Genomic DNA, 25,540 nt, shown 5'->3' with positions numbered 1-25,540 from the left:
TCTCAAGATGGTTCGGCAAAGGTGGGCCGCGGCAGCGCCAGCAGGCTCTCAAGATGGTTCGGCAAAGGTGGGCCGCGGCAGCGCCAGCAGGCTCTCAAGAGGGTTCGGCAAAGGTGGGCCGCGGCAGCGCCAGCAGGCTCTCAAGATGGTTCGGCAAAGGTGGGCCGCGGCAGCGCCAGCAGGCTCTCAGGGTATCCTCGGGTTACAGGGACAATGAGTTCTTCTGGTGTCGGCCGTGACAGCGTCAATAGGGCTTTCCAGTCCAGGATACAACTGCCGTCCTACTCCGGGGCTGGCCCAGATATAGGACTGGAGTCCTTTGATGTCCGGACCCTCGCGCCTGGGGGCCAGAGGGGCCGGGAAGATGGTGTCCAGACACCCAGCAGGGGGGTGGAGCCAGCACCCAGGGATGCCGGGGGAGATCGATTTCAGGCGTCCGGGGACGGTTTGAGGGCCATCGAAACTCCCCTTCTCCGGGATCGGTCGAGTGGCCACTCGACCACCTGGGTAGATCTTGGCGCCTCGATGTCGGGGCTTCGCTGGGGCCGGGGCCGCGTGTTCGTGACGTGGTGGTCCCAAGATGGAGTCGGGCGAGGTCTCGTGCTCAGGACGTGATGGGCCCATGATGGAGTCAGGCCGGTGTGGTGGCCCGTGGTGGTGACCGGACCGGTAGTGTTGGTGCGTGCAGGATCGGGCGGAAAGGGCCGCCCGGGGCTCTGTGGAGGGCCGATGTCGTCCGGGGCCCGCCACTCGGGAGGGGTGGGACCACGCCATGAGGCCGGGTCCAAGGGTAGGACCACGCCATGAGGCCGGGTCCAACACGCGTCCCCCCCAGCTGAAGGCAGGGGAGAGTCACCCATCTTCTTGGGGATTCTCCTCGCCGAGGCGGAAGAATCGGGACAGGCCGTCAGCATTGGCGTGGTCGTTGCCGGGGCGATGCTCCACAGTGAAGTCCATCCCTTGGAGGGAGATTGACCATCGCAACAGTTTCGGGTTTTCTCCCCGCATCTGCATCAACCACCGTAGAGGCCGGTGGTCGGTCTGGACCCGGAAGTGGGTGCCAAAGAGGTAGGGCCAGAGCTTCTTTAGGGCCCACACGATGGCGAAGGCTTCCCTCTCGATGGTGCTCCATCGCTGTTCTCTGGCCAGCAGCCGCCGGCTGATGAAGACAACGGGAAGGTCGGCCCCTTCAGCGTTTACTTGGGAGAGGACCCCCCCAATGCCGTGCTCAGAGGCGTCGGTTTGGACCACAAACTCCCGGCTGTAGTCGGGGGCTTGGAGCACAGGGGCGGTGCACATAGCGGTCTTTAGGGTGTCGAAGGCTACCTGGCACTCGGGGGTCCAGTGCACCCTTTGTGGTAGTCTCTTTGAGGTCAGTTCTGTGAGGGGCCCCACAATGCTCCCATAGTTTTTGATGAAGCGCCGATAGTATCCAGTGAGCCCCAGGAAGGCTCGGACGGCGGTCTGGATGACCGGGGGTTCCCAGGCCTGGATAGCGTCAATCTTTGGCTGGAGGGGAGCCACCTGGCCGCTCCCTACTTGGTGTCCCAGATAGGTCACGGACCCTTGTCCTATCTGGCACTTGCTGGCCTTTATGGTCAGTCCGGCCCGACGGAGGGCCGTCAGGACCTCCCGGAGGTGGGTCAGGAGCGCATCCCAGCGGAGGCTGTACACCGCAATGTCGTCTAGGTAGGCGGCGCTGAACTCTTCTAGCCCGGCCAGCACTCTATTCACGAGTCTCTGGAAGGTGGCCGGGGCGTTTTTCATGCCGAAGGGCATCACCTTGAAATGGTAGTGGCCTTCAGGGGTCGAGAAGGCTGATCGCTCTTGTGCTCCAGGTGTGAGGCCGATCTGCCAATACCCGGCCGTGAGATCGAAGGTGCTGAGATACTTCGCAGCCCCCAGGCGATCGATCAGTTCATCCGCCCGGGGGATGGGATGGGCGTCGGTCCTGGTGACTGTAGTAAATGGGCCGGAGATATAAAGGTTGTAAGTAAGTTCTTTATTCCAGTTGAGTAGTCATGAAAGAGCAGACCTTCCAGTGCGGCAGCAAACGGTCAACTGCCACACAGAAGAATCCACATACAAGGAATACAGAACACAGAACACTAAGTATGGATATTCTATGAAAAGCTAGAATGATAACCTATTACTATGTACTACACATCTCTCTTTCTTTTTTTTTTTTTTTGAAGAAAAAAAAACAAAAACACAATTAACACACAAAATCTTGCAAATAGGTTGGAGGTTTCCTAGACCTAAGAGGACGTTGCGAAGTAGCACCATCTTGAACAGGAGCAAAGATCTGCAAACGAGAAGGAGCATCACCTCCTCCAGAAACGCTAACTGTAGTTTGAACAGTTGACTCAACGAGTTTATCATTAGCTAACACATAACCACTATTCGAAGAAGTGTGAACATCGGAAATGCAAGGAGTAGAAGCATTAATAACCTGGGAAGTAACTGTTTTCTCTCTTTTATAGAGAGCAACCCTCCTAAAGTTCCAGCACTCCCCATTGTTAAGTATCACACAGTGGTTGAGAACCTTCTTAACTTTGAACGGCCCCTTGAACTTGGATAATCCCTTCTGTATTCTGCCCAACTTAATTTTTACCAAATCTCCTACAGAGAAAGGAGAATTCTTGAGGCAGCTCTGTGGAAGAAATTCTTCAACCTCTTTCTGCTGAACACTTTCCAAATCCCCATGCGACTGCAAAGTGACAACATCCCTCATCCAAGAGGGAAACAATTTCCCTCCAGGGTCACGTCCTCTCATTAATTGAAACGGAGACAAGTCACCAACAGCCAAGGGAGTGGTACGATAGGCCCACAACATTTCATTCACCATTTTTCTGACTATGTGTCCACCACTGAAAGCCATCTGGATTATACCCTTTACAACTTTATTTGCTCTCTCACAGACAGCATTGCCTTGAGGGTTATACAATGACGTGCGATGATGGGAAATTCCACATTCTTCTAAGTATTCCTGCATGTCTCTGGACGTGAGCTGGGGACCATTATCAGTGATTATGACGGAAGGCAATCCTTCTTCCTTGAACAGATTTCCCAAAAATCTAATAGTGTTCGATGTAGTGATATCATTTGTAAAATGGACAACCAACCACCTAGTGAAAATGTCAACAACAACAATGGCAAATCTATCATTCTCACTCAACTCACCCATGGGGCCTATAAAGTCAAGACTGATTGTGTGCCAGGGTAAGCTAGGACCCTTAACATGTGCATCAGGAATAACTTTAGGTCCAGTTTTCAGACATTTCTCACCTTCTGTGCATAGAGGGCAATTTTCGATCCAATTAACAACCTGAGAGTCTACACCAGGCCACCAAAAGTGGTCCTTAATACGCCTCTGAGTTAGGGTTTGGCCCATGTGTCCTTCATGTGCTAACGCCAGTAATTTACTTCTCAAACCAAAGGGTGGAATGAATTTTTCTCCTTTGAAAAGAATGCCACTATCAACAGAGAGTTCATCTAAGACCTTGACGTAGGGCCTAACAGAAATAGAAACAGAACTTTCACGCCTAGACCCCAATCTAACTAATTTGATGACCTCCTGAAGAGTGGCGTCCAAGCTCATTTCTCTGGACCAGTCACTAGAGGAGAAAACACCTTCACCCACAAAGACAGCATCTTCAACTGACGCCACAGCAACATCATCTAACCCCACAGGTTCCACCATACTACTAGAAGAACGCCAATCTAGAGACAGCCTTGAAAGGCAGTCCGCTTGGACATTCCTCCAACCAGGGATATACTCTAACGTATATTGAAACTCTTGTAACCTGGCCGCAAGTCTCATCAACCTAGCAGAGCCTTTTCCCGCTCCACCAGGTGAGAGAACCTTAATGAGCGGTTTGTGATCTGACCTTAAGGTAAACTTCATGCCCCACAGGTACGTGCGAAAATATTCCACAGCCCAAGATGCAGCTAACGCTTCCCTTTCAATGACAGCATAATTTTTCTCAGTGTCAGTGAGTGTTCTAGAAGCAAAAGCCACTGTGACTTCTGATGTCCCTTTCCTCTGAGAGAACATGGCACCCAAACCATGTGCACTGGCATCCACCGTGAGTATTGATCTGTTGTGAACATCGAAGGGAGACAACATTGCAGCATCACAGATCTCGTTTTTGATATTTATAAAACATTCCTGTTGTTCAGTCCCCCAGATGAAACTAACACCACGTTTTAGTAAAAACCTTATGCATGCAGTTTTGTCAGAAAAACTTTTCACAAATTTTGAATAGTATTCTATTAAACCCATGAAAGAGCGCAACTGGTCTTTATCACAAGGGGCAGGTGCAGAGCGAATAGCTTCACACAAGTCTTTTTTGGGTTTTATGCCAGTAGAGGTGATGGTGTATCCCAAATAATCCACCTCATTCACCCCAAACAAACACTTGTCTTTGCGTAGAGTGAGACCAGCATTGGACAGCTTCTCTAAAACAATTTTAAGAGTAAAATTATGTTGATCTTCAGTGAGTCCATATATCAATATGTCGTCCTGGAAATAAACAACCTTAGATACCCCTTCAAAAAGATTCGATACTAAACGTTGAAAAACACTAGCTGCTGATTTCAGGCCAAATGGGAGTCTGGTAAATTGATAAGTACCCCAAGGAGTGATGAATGCTGTTAAACTCTTGGAGTCCTTATGTAAATCGATTTGATGATAAGCACTCCTCAAGTCCAGCTTTGAGAAGTACTTGGCACCATTTAATGTGGTAACTAATTCAGCTATATTTGGTAAAGGAAAGGTGTCAGCTATAACACAATGATTAAGCGACCTGAGGTCCACACAGAACCGAAGCTTGCCGTCAGATTTCTTGGTGACGACAATAGGCGAAACCCATGGAGACGCCTCTACAGGCTCAATAACACCCGACGCTAACATATCATCAAGAAGAGACTTGACTTCATCTCTAATGACAATAGGAATGCGTCGCACTTTGTGTTGGACAGGAATTGAGTCTGGTTTAAGGATTATTTTATGGGAGTAGCCTTTGAGTCAACCCAAATTTTCTCCAAAGACATCTTTAAAATTCGACAGTAAGGGAAGTAACTCCATATCTTCCACTACCATGACCTGGGGATTTGCCCTGGGATTAACAATTATGTGGAGGTCATATTGGTGTACCCAGCCTAGTATAGCTGGGCCAGATTCAGAAACAAACTTTTCCATAAATTTGTCTAGTGAGGAACTTAATGTTCGCTTCAAAATAGCCTAAGATGTTTAAGGGTTCTCCCTGATACCCACCAGGAGAAATATCCTTTGGAAGAAGTGAGCATAATCCCCACGTATCCATGAAAAGAGAATTAGGTACAATGGTGTATCTCGAACCAGTGTCAACCATTAAATGTACACTTTTATCATTAATAATGAAAAGCGCTTTTGGTCTATTCCTTCTCTTGTGGTCTTCATGTTGGGAACACTCAACATTTTCCACTACTAAAATTTTGTAATTGTCATCAGTAGTGTCATCAGAAATGTCACTTACACATGAGACTGATGGACGAGCTTTGCTCCTACACACACGAGCATAGTGCCCAATCTTACCACACTTCATGCATTCCTGTTTGGCCGCAAAACAAAATTTTGAGTTAGACGTGTGACCCAAACTACCACACCTAATACATTGTTTTGAAGGAAAAGGTCTAAAACTATTTTGACTCTTGACATTCAATGTCTTCTTGTTAAACATTTTCTTCTGCTTGACTACAGCAACATCGTCTTGTTCTTCGTCCTCCTGCGGAGAATAATTATGAGAAAGGCAAGACACTTCACTAACGTCACTTAAATTAGATCTCTTTTCTAGTTCTCTCATACAACCCTCGGACTGTTCGACAACTTTTGCTAAGTCAATTGCAGTCTGAAGATTAGGGTTCTTTGCCGCCCATAGGCGCTCCTGTATTTTCTTGTTATTACATTGTACTATTAACTGGTCCCTAATCAGTTCATCTGTCATATTACCAAATTTACACTTTACAGACATTTCTCGCAATCTCGAAACAAAGTCGTCTATAGTTTCTCCTGTTTTTTGGCTCTTGGTATAAAATTTGTATCTGTTCATCACAAGGTTCTCCTCTTTTGCATATCTGACTTCGAGGCGAGAAATGGCTTCCTTATATTCGTCAACTGGAGCTTGTGCACCAGCTTGTAGCGCCTGTGGCAGGAACCTAAAAACACGCTGGCCTTCTTTACCCAGTGAACTCAGAAGTAGAGCTTTTTTTCGCTTTGCAGAATAATCTTGCGCATCTAATGCATCTAAATAATTCTCAAACATGGGGAACCAATCTTCCCATGATACGCTGGGTTGGCCTGGATTGGATAAGAAGCTGGGCGGTAAGACTACAGCACCACTGTGAGGAGCTATCTGCTCTGACATATTCAAATCGTGACTGTTGTTCAAGATAGTCAGTGAGGAAAAAAAACGAAAAAAAAATGAATTTTCACACAGTGGAGCTTGAATATATATAGTCAATGGTCAATACTGAAGTACAGTACACAAGTATTTATCCGCTTTCAAAATTGTACAAAATAAACATTTACTTGCTAGGAATGCGCGAAAGACGTGCGCATCGTCGTTGCTTTGCCGGAGAGGAACTGGTAACTATGGTAATCCAAAATGGCCACTTTAGCGTGAGGACGTTGAACGTATGAACGTAGCTTGCAGCGCTGACGTGTGTTAACCACAAGATGCGTCACAGGAGCAGAGACTCTTACACGAATAGTGCGCGCAGGCTGGCTACGTCAGTCAAGCAATCGCTAACTCCCTTAGGCGTTCTAGTACGCCATCATACTAGAAGATGGAGAGACAGGAGCAAGAAGTGGCCGGAGTGCGAGGAGCCCAATAAGGTAAGCGGCTAATAGAAGACAGGAACATCAAATAGACATTTTTCCACTTGCCGTTTAGAGGAGAAGACGAGGCGTCGTGGCAGATGCACTCCGTTTACAGTTGAGTTCTTTCAAAATGATAACTTCATCAGTTTCATCTCGGATCGGTCTGCTCTGTTCTATTCTTGACTTGCTGGGCCGGGAAGACGATGGGTTCGCTTGAAATTCGTCGCGTCACCAACTTCGTCGCCAAAATATTGTAGTAAATGGGCCGGAGATATAAAGGTTGTAAGTAAGTTCTTTATTCCAGTTGAGTAGTCATGAAAGAGCAGACCTTCCAGTGCGGCAGCAAACGGTCAACTGCCACACAGAAGAATCCACATACAAGGAATACAGAACACAGAACACTAAGTATGGATATTCTATGAAAAGCTAGAATGATAACCTATTACTATGTACTACAGTGACGGCATTCAGCCCCCGGTAGTCAACACAGAACCGGAGCTCCGGGGGCGTGCCGGGGGCGGCGGCTTTAGGGACCAGGACAACTGGGCTGGCCCACGGACTGTCGGAGGGTTCGACTACCCCCAGCGCTAGCATCTTGGCCACCTCGGACTGGATGCAGGCCCGCACTCGGTCGGGCACTCGGAAAGCTCGGTGTCTTACAGGCGGGCTGTCTCCGGTGTCTACATCGTGGACACACCACCGGGTGACTCCAGGGGTGAGGGAAAACAGATCTGCAAACTGCCCCAGCAGCTGCCGGCAGTCATGGTGCTGTTCTGGGGTCAGGGTGGAGGAGAGCATGACCCCTTCGATGGAGCCGTCCTTCTCAGTGGTGCTCATGAGATCTGGCAAAGGTTCGGAGTCGTCTTCAGCTCCGTCATCGGTCGCTAACAGCAGACTTAGTTCGGTGCGGGCAAAGTGCGGCTTGAGCCGGTTAGCGTGTAGAACCCGGAGGGGGTTCCTGGGGGACTCCATGTCCACCAAGTAAGTGACGGGGCTCTTGCGCTCCACCACCTTGAAGGGCCCCGTCCATTGGTCCTGGAGGGCGCAAGGTTCAACCGGGGACATGACCCAGACCTGCTGGCCCGGCTCGAATTCGATGGACGAGGCATTCCGGTCATACCAGCGTTTCATCTCCTCCTGACTAGCCTCCAGGTTGGCTTCGGCCAGTTCCCGGAACTTCCGAGTCTGGTTGCGGAGTGTCAGGAGGTATTGGTAGACATCTGGTGGAGCACCTCGGACAGCCGTCTCCCAGCCTTCTTTGACCAGGCTGAGGGGGCCTCGGACCGGGTGCCCATACAATAGTTCGAAGGGGCTGAACCCCAGGGACTTCTGGGGTACTTCGCGATACGCAAACAGGAGGCAAGGCAGCAGAACATCCCATTTGCGTCGTAGTGGCTCCTCTAGGCCCTTGATCATTCCCTTCAGTGTTCGGTTAAACCGCTCCACAAGTCCATTCCCTTGGGGGTGATACGGGGTGGTGAACTTATATGTGACCCCGCACTGTTGCCACAGGGATCGCATATACTTGGAGATAAAGTTTGTGCCCCGATCACTCACGACTTCTCGGGGGAAGCCGACTCTGGAGAAGATCCCCATTAGGGCTCGGCCTACTACTGGGGCCGTGATGGTTCGGAGGGGGATGGCTTCCGGATAGCGGGTGGCATGGTCCACCAGAACGAGGATGAAGCGGTGCCCTTGAGAGGTGCGGGGGTCCAGGGGCCCTACGATGTCTATCCCCACTCGCTCGAAGGGGGTGGTGACCACGGGAAAAGGCTGGAGCGGGGCTTTGACTTTCCCCCCGCTCTTCCCGCTGGCTTGACAGGTCGGGCAGGTTCTGCAGTGATTATGCACATCGTTGCGCATTTTCGGCCAGTAGAAATGAGTCACCAGGCGGCTGTAAGTTTTGTCCTGCCCCAGGTGCCCGGCGAGGGGCACATCATGTGCTAAGTTCAAGAGGAAGCCTCTAAATCGGAGGGGAACGACCAGCACCCGGCTGGCCCCTAGTTCGACAATCTTCTGCTCACTGTAGAGAAGGTCATTGTCCCAATAGACCCAGTGGGACCCCGCAGGGTTTCCAGCGGCTTGAGTGGCGGCTTGTCGTCGAATTCCCTCGGGGGAGGGACAGGTGCTCTGTTCTTGTCAGAATTGTTCGCGGGTGGGGCCACCTTCTTGGCGCCACTGAGCTAGTTCTGGAAGGTGGCCGAGCTCGGTGATTTCTTCATGGCTGGGCCCCTGGGGGCCGGGTTCCGGGTCGGCGTCCTCGGGGACGGCGGGCGGTGGAGGTGCGGGCCACTCCGGCTCCTCGATCGGGGCTTCCTCCATTGGGGTGGAGGCCCTGGCGGACATGGAGCGGGTGGTCGCACAAACTCACTCGGGAAGGCCTAGCATCCCCAGATGCTCTCTCCACTCTACGCCGGCCCAGAGGGAACTTTCCAGGTCGTTCCCGAGGAGGCAGTCCACGGGGGAATCGTCTCGGACAGTCACTTTCAGCATGCCCGACACCCCTCCCCACTCGAAGGGGATGCGGGCCATCTGGCACAAACTCTCAGAGTTGTCCGCCGACCGTACTGGGCACAAGACGTTGGGAAGAATTTGTTCGGAGGTCACCAAGTGGCAGCGGACCGCCGTCACGCTGGCTCCAGTGTCCCGGAGGGCTTCGGACCGGCGTCCATTGATGGTGACCCATTGGCGGTATTTCTGGGTGTTACCTGGGATCGGGTCTCGGGGGATCATGTCTCGATCACCCAGGCATGCTAAGATCATGGCGGCGGGCTCCCACTCGGCCTGCTCGGTGTCGTCGCCCTCTTCTTCGCCTCCCTCTGCACTCAGGGCGGCGGCCGCGATCTGGCGGCTCGGGGGACCGGTGGTGCCGGGTCGCTGGTTCATCGGGCAGAGAGGGTCGTTCGCATAATGGCCCTGTCGCTGGCATCTGTGGCACGTAACATTCGGGCGGGGCCCGGGTCTGGCTGGGGGGCCCCCCTCCAACCCAGGGATGGCGACGGGGAGGTAGGGGATGATCCCGCGGGGGTGTCTCGGCCCCTGCTCTGGCCTCCTCCGCCGCCTCGTGGTCGGTGGTTCCCCGGGGATCCCCGGCCGTAGTCTCCCATCGGACTCCGGGGAACTCGGGTGCTCACCCATCTATCCGCCTCGACAGCGAGTTTTCGTGGCTCTGTCAATTTGCTGTCGAGGAGGTGCTGCCGGAGTTCGATGAAGCAGTTATTGGAAAGATGTTCCCATAGGATGAGGTCGACCAACTGCTGGTAGGTGGTGACCTGGCAGCCTCTGATCCACCCTTCGAAGGCTCTGCTGTAAAAGTTCACGTACTCCACCCAAGTGGTACCGGGGATTTTTTTACAGTCTCAGAATCGCTGCCGGTACATTTCGGGGGTGAGTCCGTAGCGAGTGAGGAGGGCGGTCTTCATGTGTTCGTACGAGGTCATCATCTCGGCGTCGGGGAGCTCTAGCAGGGCGTCTCTCCCCTCGTTGATGAACTTTCCCCATAAGCCGGCGCCCCAGTCTTTGAGGGGTACTCGATGGGCGGTCATGGCGACCTCGTAGGCTTTGAACCACTGTTGGATGTCGTCGTTCTTATAGTATTCTTTGACGACCTCCTTGGGTATGTGCACCTTCGTGTCCACCGGCGGGGGTGAGGTCTTGCCCCCGGCGGTGCCGGTTTCGTTTATCTTGGCCTTGATTTCCAGTTCTTTGAGGCCGCGCTCATGCTCGAGCATGAGTTTCTTTTCTTCGAGGTTTCGTTGTCTTCGCCTTTCCTCTAGGTCTCCTTCCAGCCGTAGTTGCTCGAGGGCTAATTTCCTTTCTGCCAGCTGTATCTCTCCTTCTTGTCGGAGTCGGGCGAGCTCCAACTCGTGGAGCCGGTTCCTCTCTTGTTCTCGGGCGTCTCCGTGGGGGAGGCCCGTGTCCAGGTTTGCGGGTCTTTCCCCCGCTGGGTTCGCGTCGGTCTCCGGGCGTCCGTTCGGGCCCGGGTTGTCTTCATTCTGGGGTGGCGCGTTATCGGCGTCCGCCCAGGCTTGCAGGGCTGATTTAAAGTCCTCTTTGGTGTTGAGGCCCGTGGTAGCGATGCCTAGGTCCTTGCAGAATTGTTTTAATTCCTTGTGGCTGTAATCTTCCATCTTTTCTTTCTGGAATTCCGCAGTCGGTCTGGTTTCCTGAGTAGTCATGGTCGCGGTGTGTTTTTCTCGGTAGTGAGTGAATTACTCTCTGTACGATCTGCGTCGGCTCGGATCCCGTCGCCTGCCACCAATGTTAGAAAGGCGACCCCGGGGGAGGCAGAGGATGTCTGACTGACCATCCCTAGGTCCACCTCTCCGTCAAGAAGTAGCCGAGCGTTGCTGAGAGGCCTCCTGGGTGAGGGCCCTCTCCTAGGATCGTACAGCAGAGTAACCACACACCACAAATGGACACCACACCAGAGGTCGAGTTCGTAAGCTTTATCAGGAAATAAAGGCTGCTGGTTCTCAGCGATATGTACAAGTAGACCGAGGGGTCTGTAAAGTCTCGTAAGAGATGGTCAGGGTAGCGGGACAGTCTCGGTTGGGGTGTATGAAGGGATACCCTGCGCACAGCTCTCAATCCTCGAGCCGGGGGGTTCCGAGAGGTCGAGCCGCGGCAGCGCCAGCAGGCTCTCAAGATGATTTCGGCGAAGGTGGGCCGCGGCAGCGCCAGCAGGCTCTCAAGATGGTTCGGCAAAGGTGGGCCGCGGCAGCGCCAGCAGGCTCTCAAGATGGTTCGGCAAAGAGGGGCCGCGGCAGCGCCAGCTGGCTCTCAAGATGGTTCGGCAAAGGTGGGCCGCGGCAGTGCCAGCAGGCTCTCAAGATGGTTCGGCAAAGGTGGGCCGCGGCAGCGCCTGCAGGCTCTCAAGATGGTTCGGCAAAGGTGGGCCGCGGCAGCGCCAGCAGGCTCTCAAGAGGGTTCGGCAAAGGTGGGCCGCGGCAGCGCCAGCAGGCTCTCAGGGTATCCTCGGGTTACAGGGACAATGAGTTCTTCTGGTGTCGGCCGTGACAGCGTCAATAGGGCTTTCCAGTCCAGGATACAACTGCCGTCCTACTCCAGGGCTGGCCCAGATATAGGACTGGAGTCCTTTGATGTCCGGACCCTCGCGCCTGGGGGCCAGAGGGGCCGGGAAGATGGTGTCCAGACACCCAGCAGGGGGGTGGAGCCAGCACCCAGGGATGCCGGGGGCGATCGATACCAGGCGTCCGGGGACGGTTGGAGGGCCATCGAAACTCCCCTCCTCCGGGATCTGTCGAGTGGCCACTCGACCACCTGGGTAGATCTTGGCGCCTCGATGTCGGGGCTTCGCTGGGGCCGGGGCCGCGTGTTCGTGACGTGGTGGTCCCAAGATGGAGTCGGGCGAGGCCTCGTGCACAGGACGTGATGGGCCCATGATGGAGTCAGGCCGGTGTGGTGGCCCGTGGTGGTAACCGGACCGGTAGTGTTGGTGCGTGCAGGATCGGGCGGAAAGGGCCGCCCGGCGCTCTGTGGAGAGCCGATGTCGTCCGGGGCCCGCCACTCGGGAGGGGTGGGACCACGCCATGAGGCCGGGTCCAAGGGTAGGACCACGCCATGAGGCTGGGTCCAACAGGCATTTAAGCACCTCCCTCTGTTTAGCACACAGTCTAAACCACTTTGGCTGCATATTTACTTTTCATTCTAGCCAGTAATTAACTTACCTGCGACGTTTGAAAGGCGACTTTGGCATGTCTGCTGTCGGTATCATCTGCTCTCCAGGTCTAACCCACATTATAGGGCCATCATCACTTTGCGATCTGCACTGCAACCTAAGAGTAGACAGTGTTCCCCAGGGCAATGTCATCTGAAACCAGAAAATAACCCATCAGAAATCACATACCAAGCTTCAAAAACACCACCCATTTACTGATGTACAAAATGTATGCAACTAGGAAGGGGAATTAACACACCAGTAGCCACACTTAATTCAGAACCATGTGCTATATTTGACAATAGAAGGACAATATGTCTAACGCAAGCTCTATTTCAATGAGGTTTCTAGGCACTTAATTTATACTTATGCCAAAATGACATTACATACAGGATTTTTTTTTTAATTTAAACTTATAGTTTGGGAGAAAGTCTTGGTGTGGTTGAGGAAATTTCATAACTGCAGCAGTTCATTGGCAATTTTTTTCCAGTCCATGGTTGTCAAGTAAACCAGGTTGCTAAGGACTAATACTAGTTGGTATAAAACACTATATGCTTGAGTGTCGTATTGTACTGCTTTAATGAAAACGTTACATCAAGTTAACTGGTGAAATCGATTAGGATTACCAACTAAACCATTTTAGAAACTTTTTTTTGCTTGTATTATGTTTTTTAAAGCCCCCCCGCCCCCAAAAAAGACAAAACAATGCAAGTGTTCAAAATGATACTATTGTGCATAAACAACATGACATAAGCATTGCCACAAGCGATAATGTACAGACGTCACAGCGTACGGGGAGGCAATGCAGGTGGAGGGCATCCTATGCAGGAGAGCTCCATCTAGAAACACATTCTTCATGGCAGCAATAACAAACATTTACAATGCAATGGTCTCGGCATTATTAAAGGTAGAGCTATTGGCATTGCTCATGACTTTTTTTTTTTAAATCATAAATAAATGGCATTGTCATTTACATTGCCAATAGCTTAATCATTAAATAAATGGCATTGTCATTTATAATGCCAATAGCTTAATCGCTCGCAAATGCATGACCAATTGCATTTCCACCCACACAGAGCCACACACACAAAGCCACACAGAGCCCCCCACACACACAGAGCCCCCTCCACACACACAGAGCCCCCTCCACACACACAGAGCCCCCCCACACACACAGAGCCCCCCCACACACACAGAGCCCCCCCACACACACACAGAGCCCCCACACACACAGAGCCCCCACACACACACACAGACCCCACACACACACAGAGCCCCACACACACACAGAGCCCCACACACACACAGAGCCACACACACAGAGCCCCCCACACACACACACAGAGCCCCCCACACACACACACAGAGCCCCACACACACACACAGAGCCCCACACACAGAGCCCCCCCCACACACACAGAGCCCCCCCCACACACACAGAGCCCCCCACACACACACAGAGCCCCCCCACACACACACAGAGCCCCCCCACACACACACAGAGCCCCCCCACACACACACAGAGCCCCCCACACACACACAGAGCCCCCCACACACACACAGAGCCCCCCACACACACACAGAGCCCCCCCCCACACACACAGAGCCCCCCCCCCACACACACAGAGCCCCACACACAGCCCCCCACACACACACAGCCCCCCACACACACAGCCCCACACACACACACAGCCCCACACACACACACAGCCCCACACACACACACAGCCCCACACACACACACAGCCCCACACACACAGCCACACACACACACACACACAGCCACACACACACACACACAGCCACACACACACACACACACAGCCACACACACACACACACAGCCACACACACACACAGCCACACACACACACACACAGCCACACACACACACACACAGCCACACACACACACACACAGCCACACACACACACACACAGCCACACACACACAGAGCCCCCCACACACACACACACAGAGCCCCACACACACACACTCAGAGCCCCACACACACACACTCAGAGCCCCACACACACACACTCAGAGCCCCACACACACACACTCAGAGCCCCACACACACACACTCAGAGCCCCACACACACACACTCAGAGCCCCACACACACACACACTCAGAGCCCCACACACACACACACTCAGAGCCCCACACACACACACACTCAGAGCCCCACACACACACACTCAGAGCCCCACACACACACACTCAGAGCCCCACACACACACACTCAGAGCCCCACACACACACACTCAGAGCCCCACACACACACACTCAGAGCCCCACACACACACACACTCAGAGCCCCACACACACACACACTCAGAGCCCCACACACACACACACTCAGAGCCCCACACACACACACACTCAGAGCCCCCCACACACACACACTCAGAGCCACACACACACACACACTCAGAGCCACACACACACACTCAGAGCCCCACACACACTCAGAGCCCCACACACACACTCAGAGCCACACACACACTCAGAGCCACACACACACTCAGAGCCACACACACACTCAGAGCCACACACACACTCAGAGCCACACACACACTCAGAGCCACACACACACTCAGAGCCACACACACACTCAGAGCCACACACACACTCAGAGCCACAAACACACCCAGAGCCACATACACACGCAGAGCCACATACACACACAGTGAGGATCCTTGCTCCTTAGGGAGCAGATCCCTCGATCTGCCTCCTTGGCAGCCTTCACATATCGTCTTTGTGGGGGCCTACAAGCTGGACCTTTATCTGCGCCTCGCCCCATCTCTTTTTGTTTACCATATTCCAAAGCGGCCCACCGCTCTTATCTACACGGGCTGGACTGTTCCAAAGGCCAATCTGCACTAAACAGATACCACTACCATAATGCAACATCAAATCAAAGCAAATGAAAACTCAGCAAAATGTGATATACACTTAATTACAAGCAAAGTGCGAGCTCCTAGTGAAGGGGACAACGGATAATCTGCATACTGGGAGCCTGACTGTCTCTGGAGCTTCAGGTTCCATTATCTTTCATCTATTTATTTGTAGATAGCAAAGTACATACTAGATATGCAAGGAATACAAAATCAATGTAAACAAACTGTATTATCAAAGTTGAAAAAAAATAACTCCAAAGCATCAGATATGCATTCTGTATGTCAAGGGCTGAACATTGAGGTGGTAAGCTGATACAGACCCCTTCCTGAATGTAGTCTACATGGGCCTGGAGAGCATGGGGAGTGTGTACATTACCCTGGACAGGTCATGGGGTTCAGGCCTGCCTGTATAGGCGCTTGAAAGACCAGCTGGTGCAGAGATTCCCCCAGTGCCGGTAATGCATGTTTTGCAAACATTGAGGCCAGTTAGCCGTGAACGGCCAGCACCGGATGGATTAAAGTCTTTGCTATAGTATTTTTTACAGTAGCCTTCACAAATGTCAGCAACTTAGTCGTCAGTATTTAGGAGGCGTTGTTTGTTTATTGGCTGCGGTTTTATAGTGTGGGGGAGCATGTTTAAACAAGGCTCAGTCACTTCTGTTAAACATTATTTGAATTGACGGGCTGACGTCTCTTAGCATTCCTTCCCCGGGGCCCAGGAATTTCTCTTGGGAGTTTCCCTCGTGGAATTCCAGTTCTATCCAGGTGTCCCGTGTGGCTAGTTTCGAGCATTGGGAAGTGTTCGAGGTCAGCTTCCGTGGGGTGAACTGGTTTCGATCACTCTGCTGGCCTCCGTTGGTTTGAACTGCTCTGGTGGCTTTCAACCCATGTGTTTCAATCAGTATGTTACTTGCAGGGGCATAGGTTTAGGGGTGGAGTATGTTTGGGGGTGTTACACCACCCTAATCAGTGTTTTTTGTAGTAAATAACAGGGTACAACTCACAAGTGTTTTCAGTCGGGTATTGTGAGGTGTCTGTTAGATTTCACCTGGCATTTTCACATACACATTGACAAACACACACACACTCACTTATGAAGGTCTTAAAAACTGTTGGTTAGTTTGAAAAAGAACGAGTTTTAAGTACTCTTAACACACAGCACCTTAAGTCCCCTTTGCCCTGCTTCTCATGTCGTGTATTTTCACAAGATACTCCAGCGTGTTTGTTGGGAAATTTGAAGTCCCCCCGCCCACAATACTGACCAAGCTACGCCCCTGGTGAAAGGTTACTCCAATTGTTCCGCCGGTCAGCTGCTTTCGGTTCTTCGCAGACGCCCACAAATATATACTCTATATCTGGCTCCAGCACAACAATTTCCTAATTGACCTTTCGGAATTTTTTGGGGTGGCAGATAGATTCGATATTTTGGGCTGTGGTTAAACGCAAAATTATGCCCCCAACACCCTGGAAAATGTGATGTCCCGCGTATCCCCATCCATATTTCAGTTATTCATTGTCTTGGTTGGGGGAGCTGCGCCTGATCTACGCCCTGAATTTTGGAAGAGGCTGAAAGAGCGTGCCCATCACAGTGGCATAGCAACTGTGTTGCAAGCCAGGAAATACCCCTTCTTTCAAGCACTTTAGGTAGGATAAGAGAACCAAAATTGGATGCAGTGGGCTCCTCAGGTCTCCACCCGGTGCCACTGCGCCTGCTGCACCGATGATAGATGCGACCCTCGTCTATTGAGCACCTCTGGAACAGAAGAAGCGTTTGTTCGGTTTGTTGTTTGTGGTTGTCATTCAGTCGGGGTCAGCAGGGTGTGTATATTGCTGGTTACATTCACCTGTACTCCACGTCAATGTGACTGAGTGACTCAAGTGAGTGAGGTGAGCTGTAGGCGGGGTGATGCTAGGCAACTGTTTCATTTCACTTTGCCTCCTTTTTTAAATGATCAAATATATGACCTAAAAATACATGACTTCAAGATCTATGCTTTACCAATCTTCTCCTATGTTTAATTTGCTAAAGACCTCAAAATACATAACTTCAAGATCTATGCTTTACCAATCGTCTCTTATGTTTTATTTGATAACCTATAATGTTCCTCATGCATAATAGCAGCCCATGCCACAGAAAAATGTGCACACAACGAACTCACCTCTTAGTTCACCATTGGTATTGTTGTGGGTGGGGGTGGGGGTGGGGCAAGGGGGTCAAGAATGTTTCTAGATTTCTGTTCGAAACTTATCACTTAAAATACTTCTCAATTTATCACTTACAAAAAGCTTCTCAATGCAGATATAATCTCAACGTACTACAGTGATTTGCTTCTGCAGGATAATAAAATACACTTTTTTTTAATTTTGAAGAGACTTTACAATATTTTTACACATTTGTTGCAAGATATTTTTAAAAATGAAGAGCTTCGTAAAGTTAAGTGGTGCAAGACACCTTCTGTTCTACTTTCCCTTTACTTCAATTAAGTATAAATAAACATTTTCATGATTATTTAACATCGCCTTATTGTTTGTGCTGAGTCGAGTAAACATGACCAAGAGCTCCATGTAAAGGGCAGAGGGGCCACATACAGAGTGTCACTCAGATAGAGGAATAGAGTAAAGGAAAGGGAATGAGTGCGAATGTGGCAGGAGAGATGCCGAAAAGAGTGAGATATGGAGGGTCCGCAGTGAGGGATCGATAAAACTATGCGATATCACTCAAAACAATGAGCATGGAATGGGGGATGAGCCAGGAAGGTCAAAGGTGAGGCATGGAGAGGAGTGACGAGTAGAAAGAAAGAAAGAGAAAAGTGTGGGTTTGAAATGCAGAGGAATTGTGTAACAGAATTCGGAAAGGTATAATAGAGGGAATGTGTGAGGAATAGAGGAAGGAGTAAAAAAGGAGAAAATATTAAGGAATGAGAAAAGGAAGATGTGGGGGCTGAAGGAAGAGATGAGGGAAGTGGAGTGGGAGTAATGGATAGAGGGAAGCAGTGCGACGTGAAGGAAGGGTATAAGAGACCGAAGGAAGGAGTGAGATATGAAGGAAGGAGACGGGGGATGGTGCTTGAGAGGGAGACTAGGACTGTGATGGTGGAAGGGAGTGATAGAGGGAAAGCAAGGAGGCATACGACAAAGAAACGAGGAGTGAGGGCTATCAGGACGAAGTACGACCAGTTGGGAATGTTAAATGTGGAAAGGGGGGTGAGGGAAAGAGTAAGAGTCGCCGCTCGGGTCCTACCTGCGCTGAAGCCCATTGGTGGGGCACTCAGGCTCGAGGAGCGGTGTCCTCAGTGCCAGATGGGGTCGGGCCGGGGCGGGGTCCTGTCAGGCTGCTGCAGGGGGGGTTCAGGCCGCTGCGGAGTGTACAGCCGGTTCCATCGGAGGCAGTCCTGCTTTGAGGTTCTCCTGACGGAACCCCGAAGTCCATCTCCATTCCCAGCCTCTGTCTAAATGTTTATTTATTTTGGGGTTGGGGGTCGATACTGTAAATAGTCCGCGGCCCCGTGCTCTCCAAGTGACGAACCACAAGCACCCTTGTGTCTGCCAAGCGCTGCGAGACCAAATAAGGGTAGTGAAGGTGCTATGCAAACAACAAGCATGGCTTGAAATAGCGTCTGAGACCCCTGTGCGAGACAGATTATTATGATTTGATTATTGGATCGGTACATAAGCTCGTTACTTTTGGAAGACAGTGGTATTACTCTGACCTTAGTCACAAGGGAGATGGACGTGGTGCCTCGTGGCCGCTCCGTGAAACTTCCTTCGAGCTGCTCTGACTGTCCTGCCCCCAGCACTCCCTTCTGTAGTTTGGTATCGTTGGTGTATGGTCAGAGAGACCCCTTGGCTCCATTACTTGTCAGTAGCGTCACATGAAGGAAAGCTGCGAGTGCAGAGACTCAGGCCAGGCACAGCAGCAGGCGCTCAGCCTACCCAGTTATTTCTCTGGCTCAGCCCGCTGACCTTGCGCGCCCGGTTATTGAGGACACAGGAGGCTGATAGCCGGGTTGGGAGAGGAGTGACAGGCAAAAGAAGAAACAAAGCGAGAGGAACAAAAGGAATAAGAGAGAGCGGGACACGGGGAGCACGAGCAAAAGTATGCTTGCGAGAAACAGGCTGGAGAGAAAAACGTGAGCAAATGGGAATATTGGGGATGGAGAGAAATGAGTAAAAGAGAGGGAGAAACATAGGAAGAGAAAGATGGCATGAGAAGAAAAGAGCAAGAAAGATAAGGCAGATGGGACATACGGTGGGACCAGAGCACACTGAGGAATTTACATGATGGTTTTGGCCGCCTCGGCTTGTGCTTTGGCTCTTAGAGCAATCCAGTCTCCAGGCTCGGCTCTTCACATTATTTCTCAGGCTCGCTCAGCCGCTCACCTCTCCGCCCAGTCTCTGGCGCAGCGAGATGTGTTCGGAATGTGCAGTATTTCTGAAGGGACGGCCAGATTTTGGGAGGATGGAAGGAATGCGGCCTGCTTGGCGGGGGAGGGGGTGGGGGCGCTGGCAGGTAGAGGGAGGGTTTGTTGATGTAATTAAGCCCTCTCAGTAGGTGAGTGTAACTTGAACCCACAGACACCTCTGTAGGCTGCTGTGAAACCTTAACTCAGACGCTCCCAGCTGCAGAGGAAGATGGAGGAACGTCGGCTCCGGCTGCAGGAAGAAGCGAGCAGGTAATGCGCATGGATTATACTTTAACCACAGGGATGTGTGTCCTTTAGGGCTACCGTACCGGTGCGTCATTACTACCTGACGCAGGGCCACAGGAAGGGGGTTGAATGCTTCCCAGAGATGGCAGGAAGTTTACAATAAGAATTGATGCAAGAGATTCACCGGACGTGCGCCGCTTCCGGTTTTCATTAAAGTTGTATATTATTGGCCTGACGACAGGGAGAAAAAGTTCAAAAGCAGTAGGACTATGGCGCTGTACAAACGTCGGAGCAGGGACAGAGCAGGCAAAGGGGGCGAGTCACCACTCGAGCGTGGAGGGAGGGAGGCAGAGAGAGCGAGGATTAAACAACGGAGGGAGAGAGCAGGGGCAGTCGCGTCAGGCGGTCGGGATGGCTTACCTTAAACACCCAGGCAAAAATGGCGGCCGCAAACATCCGAAAATTTTGGATTCGGGGCGTGTTCTGGCGTACTGAGTGACGGGTGACGTCACAGGGCCAAAGAACGCCAAAAACACGCCCCCGAATCCGAAAGAGACGGGGCTTCATTGGAGTGACGCCCCTCTCCTCCGTTTAGGAAGCCAGCCAATGGAAAAGAGGTGGAGGAGAGAGGCGGGTTCCAAGCCCCGTCTAAAAATCATTAAATCTCCGACCAAAGACTGCGTCCTCGACCTAAAAACTAGAAACACATTCTTCATGGCAGCAATAAAAACTAGAAACACATTCTTCATGGCTGCAATAAAAACAAACTAGAAACACATTCTAAAAAATGCAGCAAAGGGTGCTCTCTTCATGCTTCATCATCTCAAGAAAATCAAACCCTTCATTCCTGCAGATGACTTTAAATTAGTTGTCCAATCACTGGTCCTATCGAGAATCGACTATGGTAACACCATCCTCATTGGAACACCTAAAATCCACCTAGCCCCAATCAAATCTGTTCTCAACCTTGCTGCTAGGCTTATCACAGATTGCAAACTGTTCAATCAAATCTTCCCTGCCCTCATATCCCTCAAATGGCTCCCCAGTGAAGGCAGATCCACCTACAAGACCGCTTGCATCACGTAAAAAGCCCTTCATCAAAACACCCCGCTGTACCTCTCGGGCAAACTCCACGAGGCCGGCGGCTCTAGAGTGTTGAAGAGCACTGACACACTCGCTCTCATTGCCCCTCTGTTAAATAAGAAATCCTCACAATCACGCTCCTCCTCTGGAAATGTGCCCACCATCTGGAATTCCCTCCCTATAGAAATATGCTGCAACACCTCCTACTACAACTTCAAAAAAGCCCTGAAACTGCACCTTCTCAACAAACACTGGGGTCCTTAACCCCTACACTGGGCACTATTCCCAATCCTGCTTCTCACTGATTTGGGTACGCCTTATCGATCTCCTGACTTCCTCTCACCCCCCCTTCTTACAACTACCCTATTTTACTACCTTTCCCCTCTTATATCACTTAGGTCCCGATGTAGGTGGCTAAATACCAGTCAGTAACGGTGAAATTCTGTAAATTTCACCGTTACCTACCGGTATTTAGCCATTCCCAATGTAGGAAAGAATCGGTAAATAAGGAATCAGTAAATACCGATTCCTTATTGCCCTTGCATTTAAGGAATCAGTAATACTGATTCCTTAAATGCTATGTAGGAAGCACTTAAAAAAGTGCTTTTGGGCCTTAAGAAAGCGGTAATTACCACCAACTTCAAGTTGGTGATAATTACTGAATTCCTTTAAAAAAACACCTTCTTGCTTTTTTAGAAGTGCCATGTGGCACACATCCATGCCCTTAGGGCATGGATGTGTGCCACATGTGCACACATGCACATTTCAGGGGTGCACCCTTGAAATACCTCCCTGTATCACCGATTCGGTAATACCGAACCGGTAATACTGATTGTCTTCACATTCATTCCTATGGGCCTCCAAGCCCATAGGAATGAATGGGTAGGTATTCCTTATTAACGAATCTCAATTACCGATTCGGTAATAAGGAATTTTAAGGATTCAGTATTTTTTACCAAATCTTTACCTACATAGGAAATACCGATTTCTTAATACCGAATCAGTTCAAATTCGATATTAAGAAATCGGTATTTCACAATTACCTACATCGGGCCCTAAGTCCCCTTATGTCTCAGCCTGTGTCTCACTGTTTAGCGCTCCCCTTACCAATCACTTGACTTCCTCTCCCCCCCTCTTCCTATAACTACCCTATTTAACTACCTTTCCCTTCTCATATAACTAAATCCCCTTGTAGCTCCAGCTTACACTTAGCCAGTTCTTCCTCACCCTTCCCCTTCCATTGTCTCCCGCCATTCCTGCTTCCCCCCCTCCTTCTTTAGCCTTTCCCAACCACACTTGCTGTATTACTCATGACTCTCTATATTCAAATGTAAATCTTGATGTAATTAGCCCTGGTAATCATTTGGGTCTATTTTTATTGTTCTAAGTTTGTGTATGCTACCTCATTATACAAATGTTATTTCGCAATTTTTTTCCTCTACAAAAAAAACAACCCATGTAATGCGCTCTGATACCCTGGGGCCCAGCCAACGCTATATAAAACCTTATAAATAAAATAAAATAAATTCTTCATGGCAGCAATAAAACTAAAAACATATTCTTCAAGGCAGCAATAAATACTAGAAACGCATTCTTCATGCAGCAATAAAAACTAGAAACACATTCTTCATGGCAAAAATAAAAAAATATTAGCTTTAAGATTATTCACACTTTTTCTTGGTTCTTGAGCTATATTCTCCACAATTTGGTTTAGCAAACCAAGCCTAGAAATTACTCAGAAAAGATTCTCCAACTCCAAGATTGTTTTGACCTGCCAGGCCCTGGAATCTCTCCACATGCATCGTTCAACAACAGTATATTTCTGTCGCCTTCATCCATTGCTAAATTTACCTGTTAAGTGCTGTACAAACAACAATCCAATACAAGCAATACGGCTAGCATCCCACAATTTCTACTTTTACACTATGCTTTTTCATTTTGGCAACAGTTTGAGATTCTGCCTATCCCTGTTGCCCTTCTGTAAGTCCTGAGAAGAGAGTTCCCTATTGCTCTTACCACTAGTAATCTTAAGTGGGCACTTAGCCTCCTTGGACTGAGCCCTTGTTCTTGCAAGCAGATTCCAATTTTTTGGGGGTGTCAATATCCACCCAGGGAAGTTGCCTGATGGCATCCCTCTGCAGTCTGAAGTTGATGCAGACCACCTATTGGGTACCGTGGGGTTTAAAATGTGTATTACATTCAAGAACAATATATGCAGCCATTGTTAGTGTAAACCATCAGAAACATTGTTGTGCCAGAATTGTGTTGAAGGGTGACTACTGTGCCTGTGCAAATGTTTGCAAAGTACGTGGGCTGTGACCATTACAGATGTGCCTTCCTCTAGGATTTTAGTATGAATGGAGTTTGCAAAATGGAGGATGTACTGCCACAGAGGACAATCCCATCCTCTATTTCTTCCTGCACTTTGTCTCAGGTAGCTTTAAGGAAGTTCACAGAGCTTCTCATCAGAAGTGGCCACACAGATTCAACTTCAGTCCCTACATGTAGATAGAGGGCAGTGGAATTCCTAGGCTACTCTTTTAGGAGGGGAACTTTACCGTATCACAGTCTCACCAACTCATGAACAATTGTAGCAATTTGTTTATTGCAATTTGACATTGGAATATATGATAACTGCCCATCTTTATCAAGAGAAGCTAGGTTAAGCCACACCTCAATAAGCTTTTCCTATACTTGGATCAATGGAACCTCCTGTTGTATGGCCTTTTAGATTCCGAATGAATTTTCCCGATTCATGCCCTTACATAGGTACGAAACATGTTGCCCTTATATAGGCATAGAAATCAAGCCCTTATTTAGACATAGCCCATGCAGTCCAAATAAAGGCATGGCTACTTCCATCCGTTCATCAACGTCACAACGATTTCTTGGAAAACCAGACTCTTAAGCCGTTAGGTACTTTCTCTTGCTTGAATATTGATTTCTCCAAAAACTCAAGTTATTTTACAATGAACATCTGCTCCTTAAGGGTTCATTCAGGACATTCACATGCCAGACTTTACGTCAAACATGGCATTCCTAAACACCTTCAAGGTATAAATAAACCTTCACTTGCTATAGCAAAGCACGGTGTGGTCCGTTACAGTTCGATGACCTATTTGCCCGACGCAGCTCGCTACAGCAAGTGCCGAAGGAAGCCAACTCTCCAGTTGACGCACCGACAAGAAGCTGTCCTCTGCCTAGAATCCAGCTCCAGTGTTTCTGACTCCCCTTGCGGGGTGTTGGGAAATCGAGTCCCGAGACAGAGATACCAAACCTCCTTCATTCTAAAGGTATGGAACTGATTAGAACCTAGGTAAACCTTTGGCAATTCTTGGCAGAACTTAAACTTATGCTAAGCAGCACTTACTTCTTCCCTCGTACTAGACCTAGGTTAGGTACATTGGGGTAGGCATGTTTTAGAAGCACCAGTTGAGTATTTTAGCCTTTGTTGTATATGTATGTATTTTTATGTGGCTTAGAAACCATACAATTCGATTACAGAATTATTTTATAATACTATTCTCGCTGTACGCATTATACTCTGCATTCTGTCTAACGATTGTAGCAGTTAGCCTCTCTTGCATGAGAAAGAAGACTGTTCAATAAACCCTTTTATTGAAAACGCCCGTCTCACTATTTCTCTGCAACTCTGTAGAAATAAAGCATGCACGATTGACTGAGTAAAATAGTTACCTATTGTTTCCACGACTCTGAAGATATGTTCTTATTCTTGGGGAAACAAAGTTGTCATGTTTATGCGGTTGTCAGAAACGAATCCCTTGTGTATTCGAGAAAGTTTCTAGTGACCTCTGATCTAGCTGGCACTCACTATTAAGTTTAGTTAATTCGATAGAGACCTACTGACCTAAGTCCTACGTCATATCTATAGGATATATTATTTCAATGCGCAGAGCCTTTTGGGAATATAGGAACTACACTACACCGGGTGAAGAACCTCAGCACTGCCCCGTTATTGTGGGTGGAATTAAGCTGAACATCTGTTGAAGCTCTGATTGCTTGCTTGCTTTGCTGCTCTTCTTAGCCAGCATGGAAGCCCAACGGAAACGTAACACCCCTTGAAAGCCTGAAGAATCCTTAGGCCACTCTGTTCATGACCATGTTAAGGTGCACTGCGAAGAATTGGACTTAGTCAGGCACAAGTGTTTCACAAACAACTGTTGAGCCCCTTAAACTCAGCACCAGTGATGGATGAGCTGCTGGAAAAGTCTATCCTAAGTGTATGGTTAATATGGGGTGACTAAGCCTTGCTAGCACACCTCTTTGGATCAATTGTTATTTTCATAATGTTTCTCTTCCTTACTTCACCCTGCTGAGCAAGTTGTTTCTCAGGGACCTCAAAA

The 25,540-nt window shown here is 49.8% G+C and overlaps 1 protein-coding gene across 2 annotated transcripts in view; it reads right to left on the bottom strand.

Annotated features, from left to right (window-relative positions):
- Nucleotides 1–25,540, bottom strand: part of RSBN1 (round spermatid basic protein 1) — a 235,610-nt gene that overhangs the window by 34,737 nt on the left and 175,333 nt on the right. For both annotated transcript variants that reach the window (XM_078644428.1, XM_078644427.1), the window contains exon 4: nt 12,553–12,695. In XM_078644428.1, the coding sequence (XP_078500554.1) occupies nt 12,553–12,695 (143 nt within the window). The remainder of the gene's footprint in view (nt 1–12,552; nt 12,696–25,540) is intronic.

Source organism: Lissotriton helveticus, chromosome 5_1, assembly GCF_964261635.1.
Source record: "Lissotriton helveticus chromosome 5_1, aLisHel1.1, whole genome shotgun sequence".
NCBI classification, from domain to species: Eukaryota; Metazoa; Chordata; class Amphibia; order Caudata; family Salamandridae; genus Lissotriton; species Lissotriton helveticus.
This window is presented reverse-complemented; position numbering and strand designations above follow the sequence as displayed.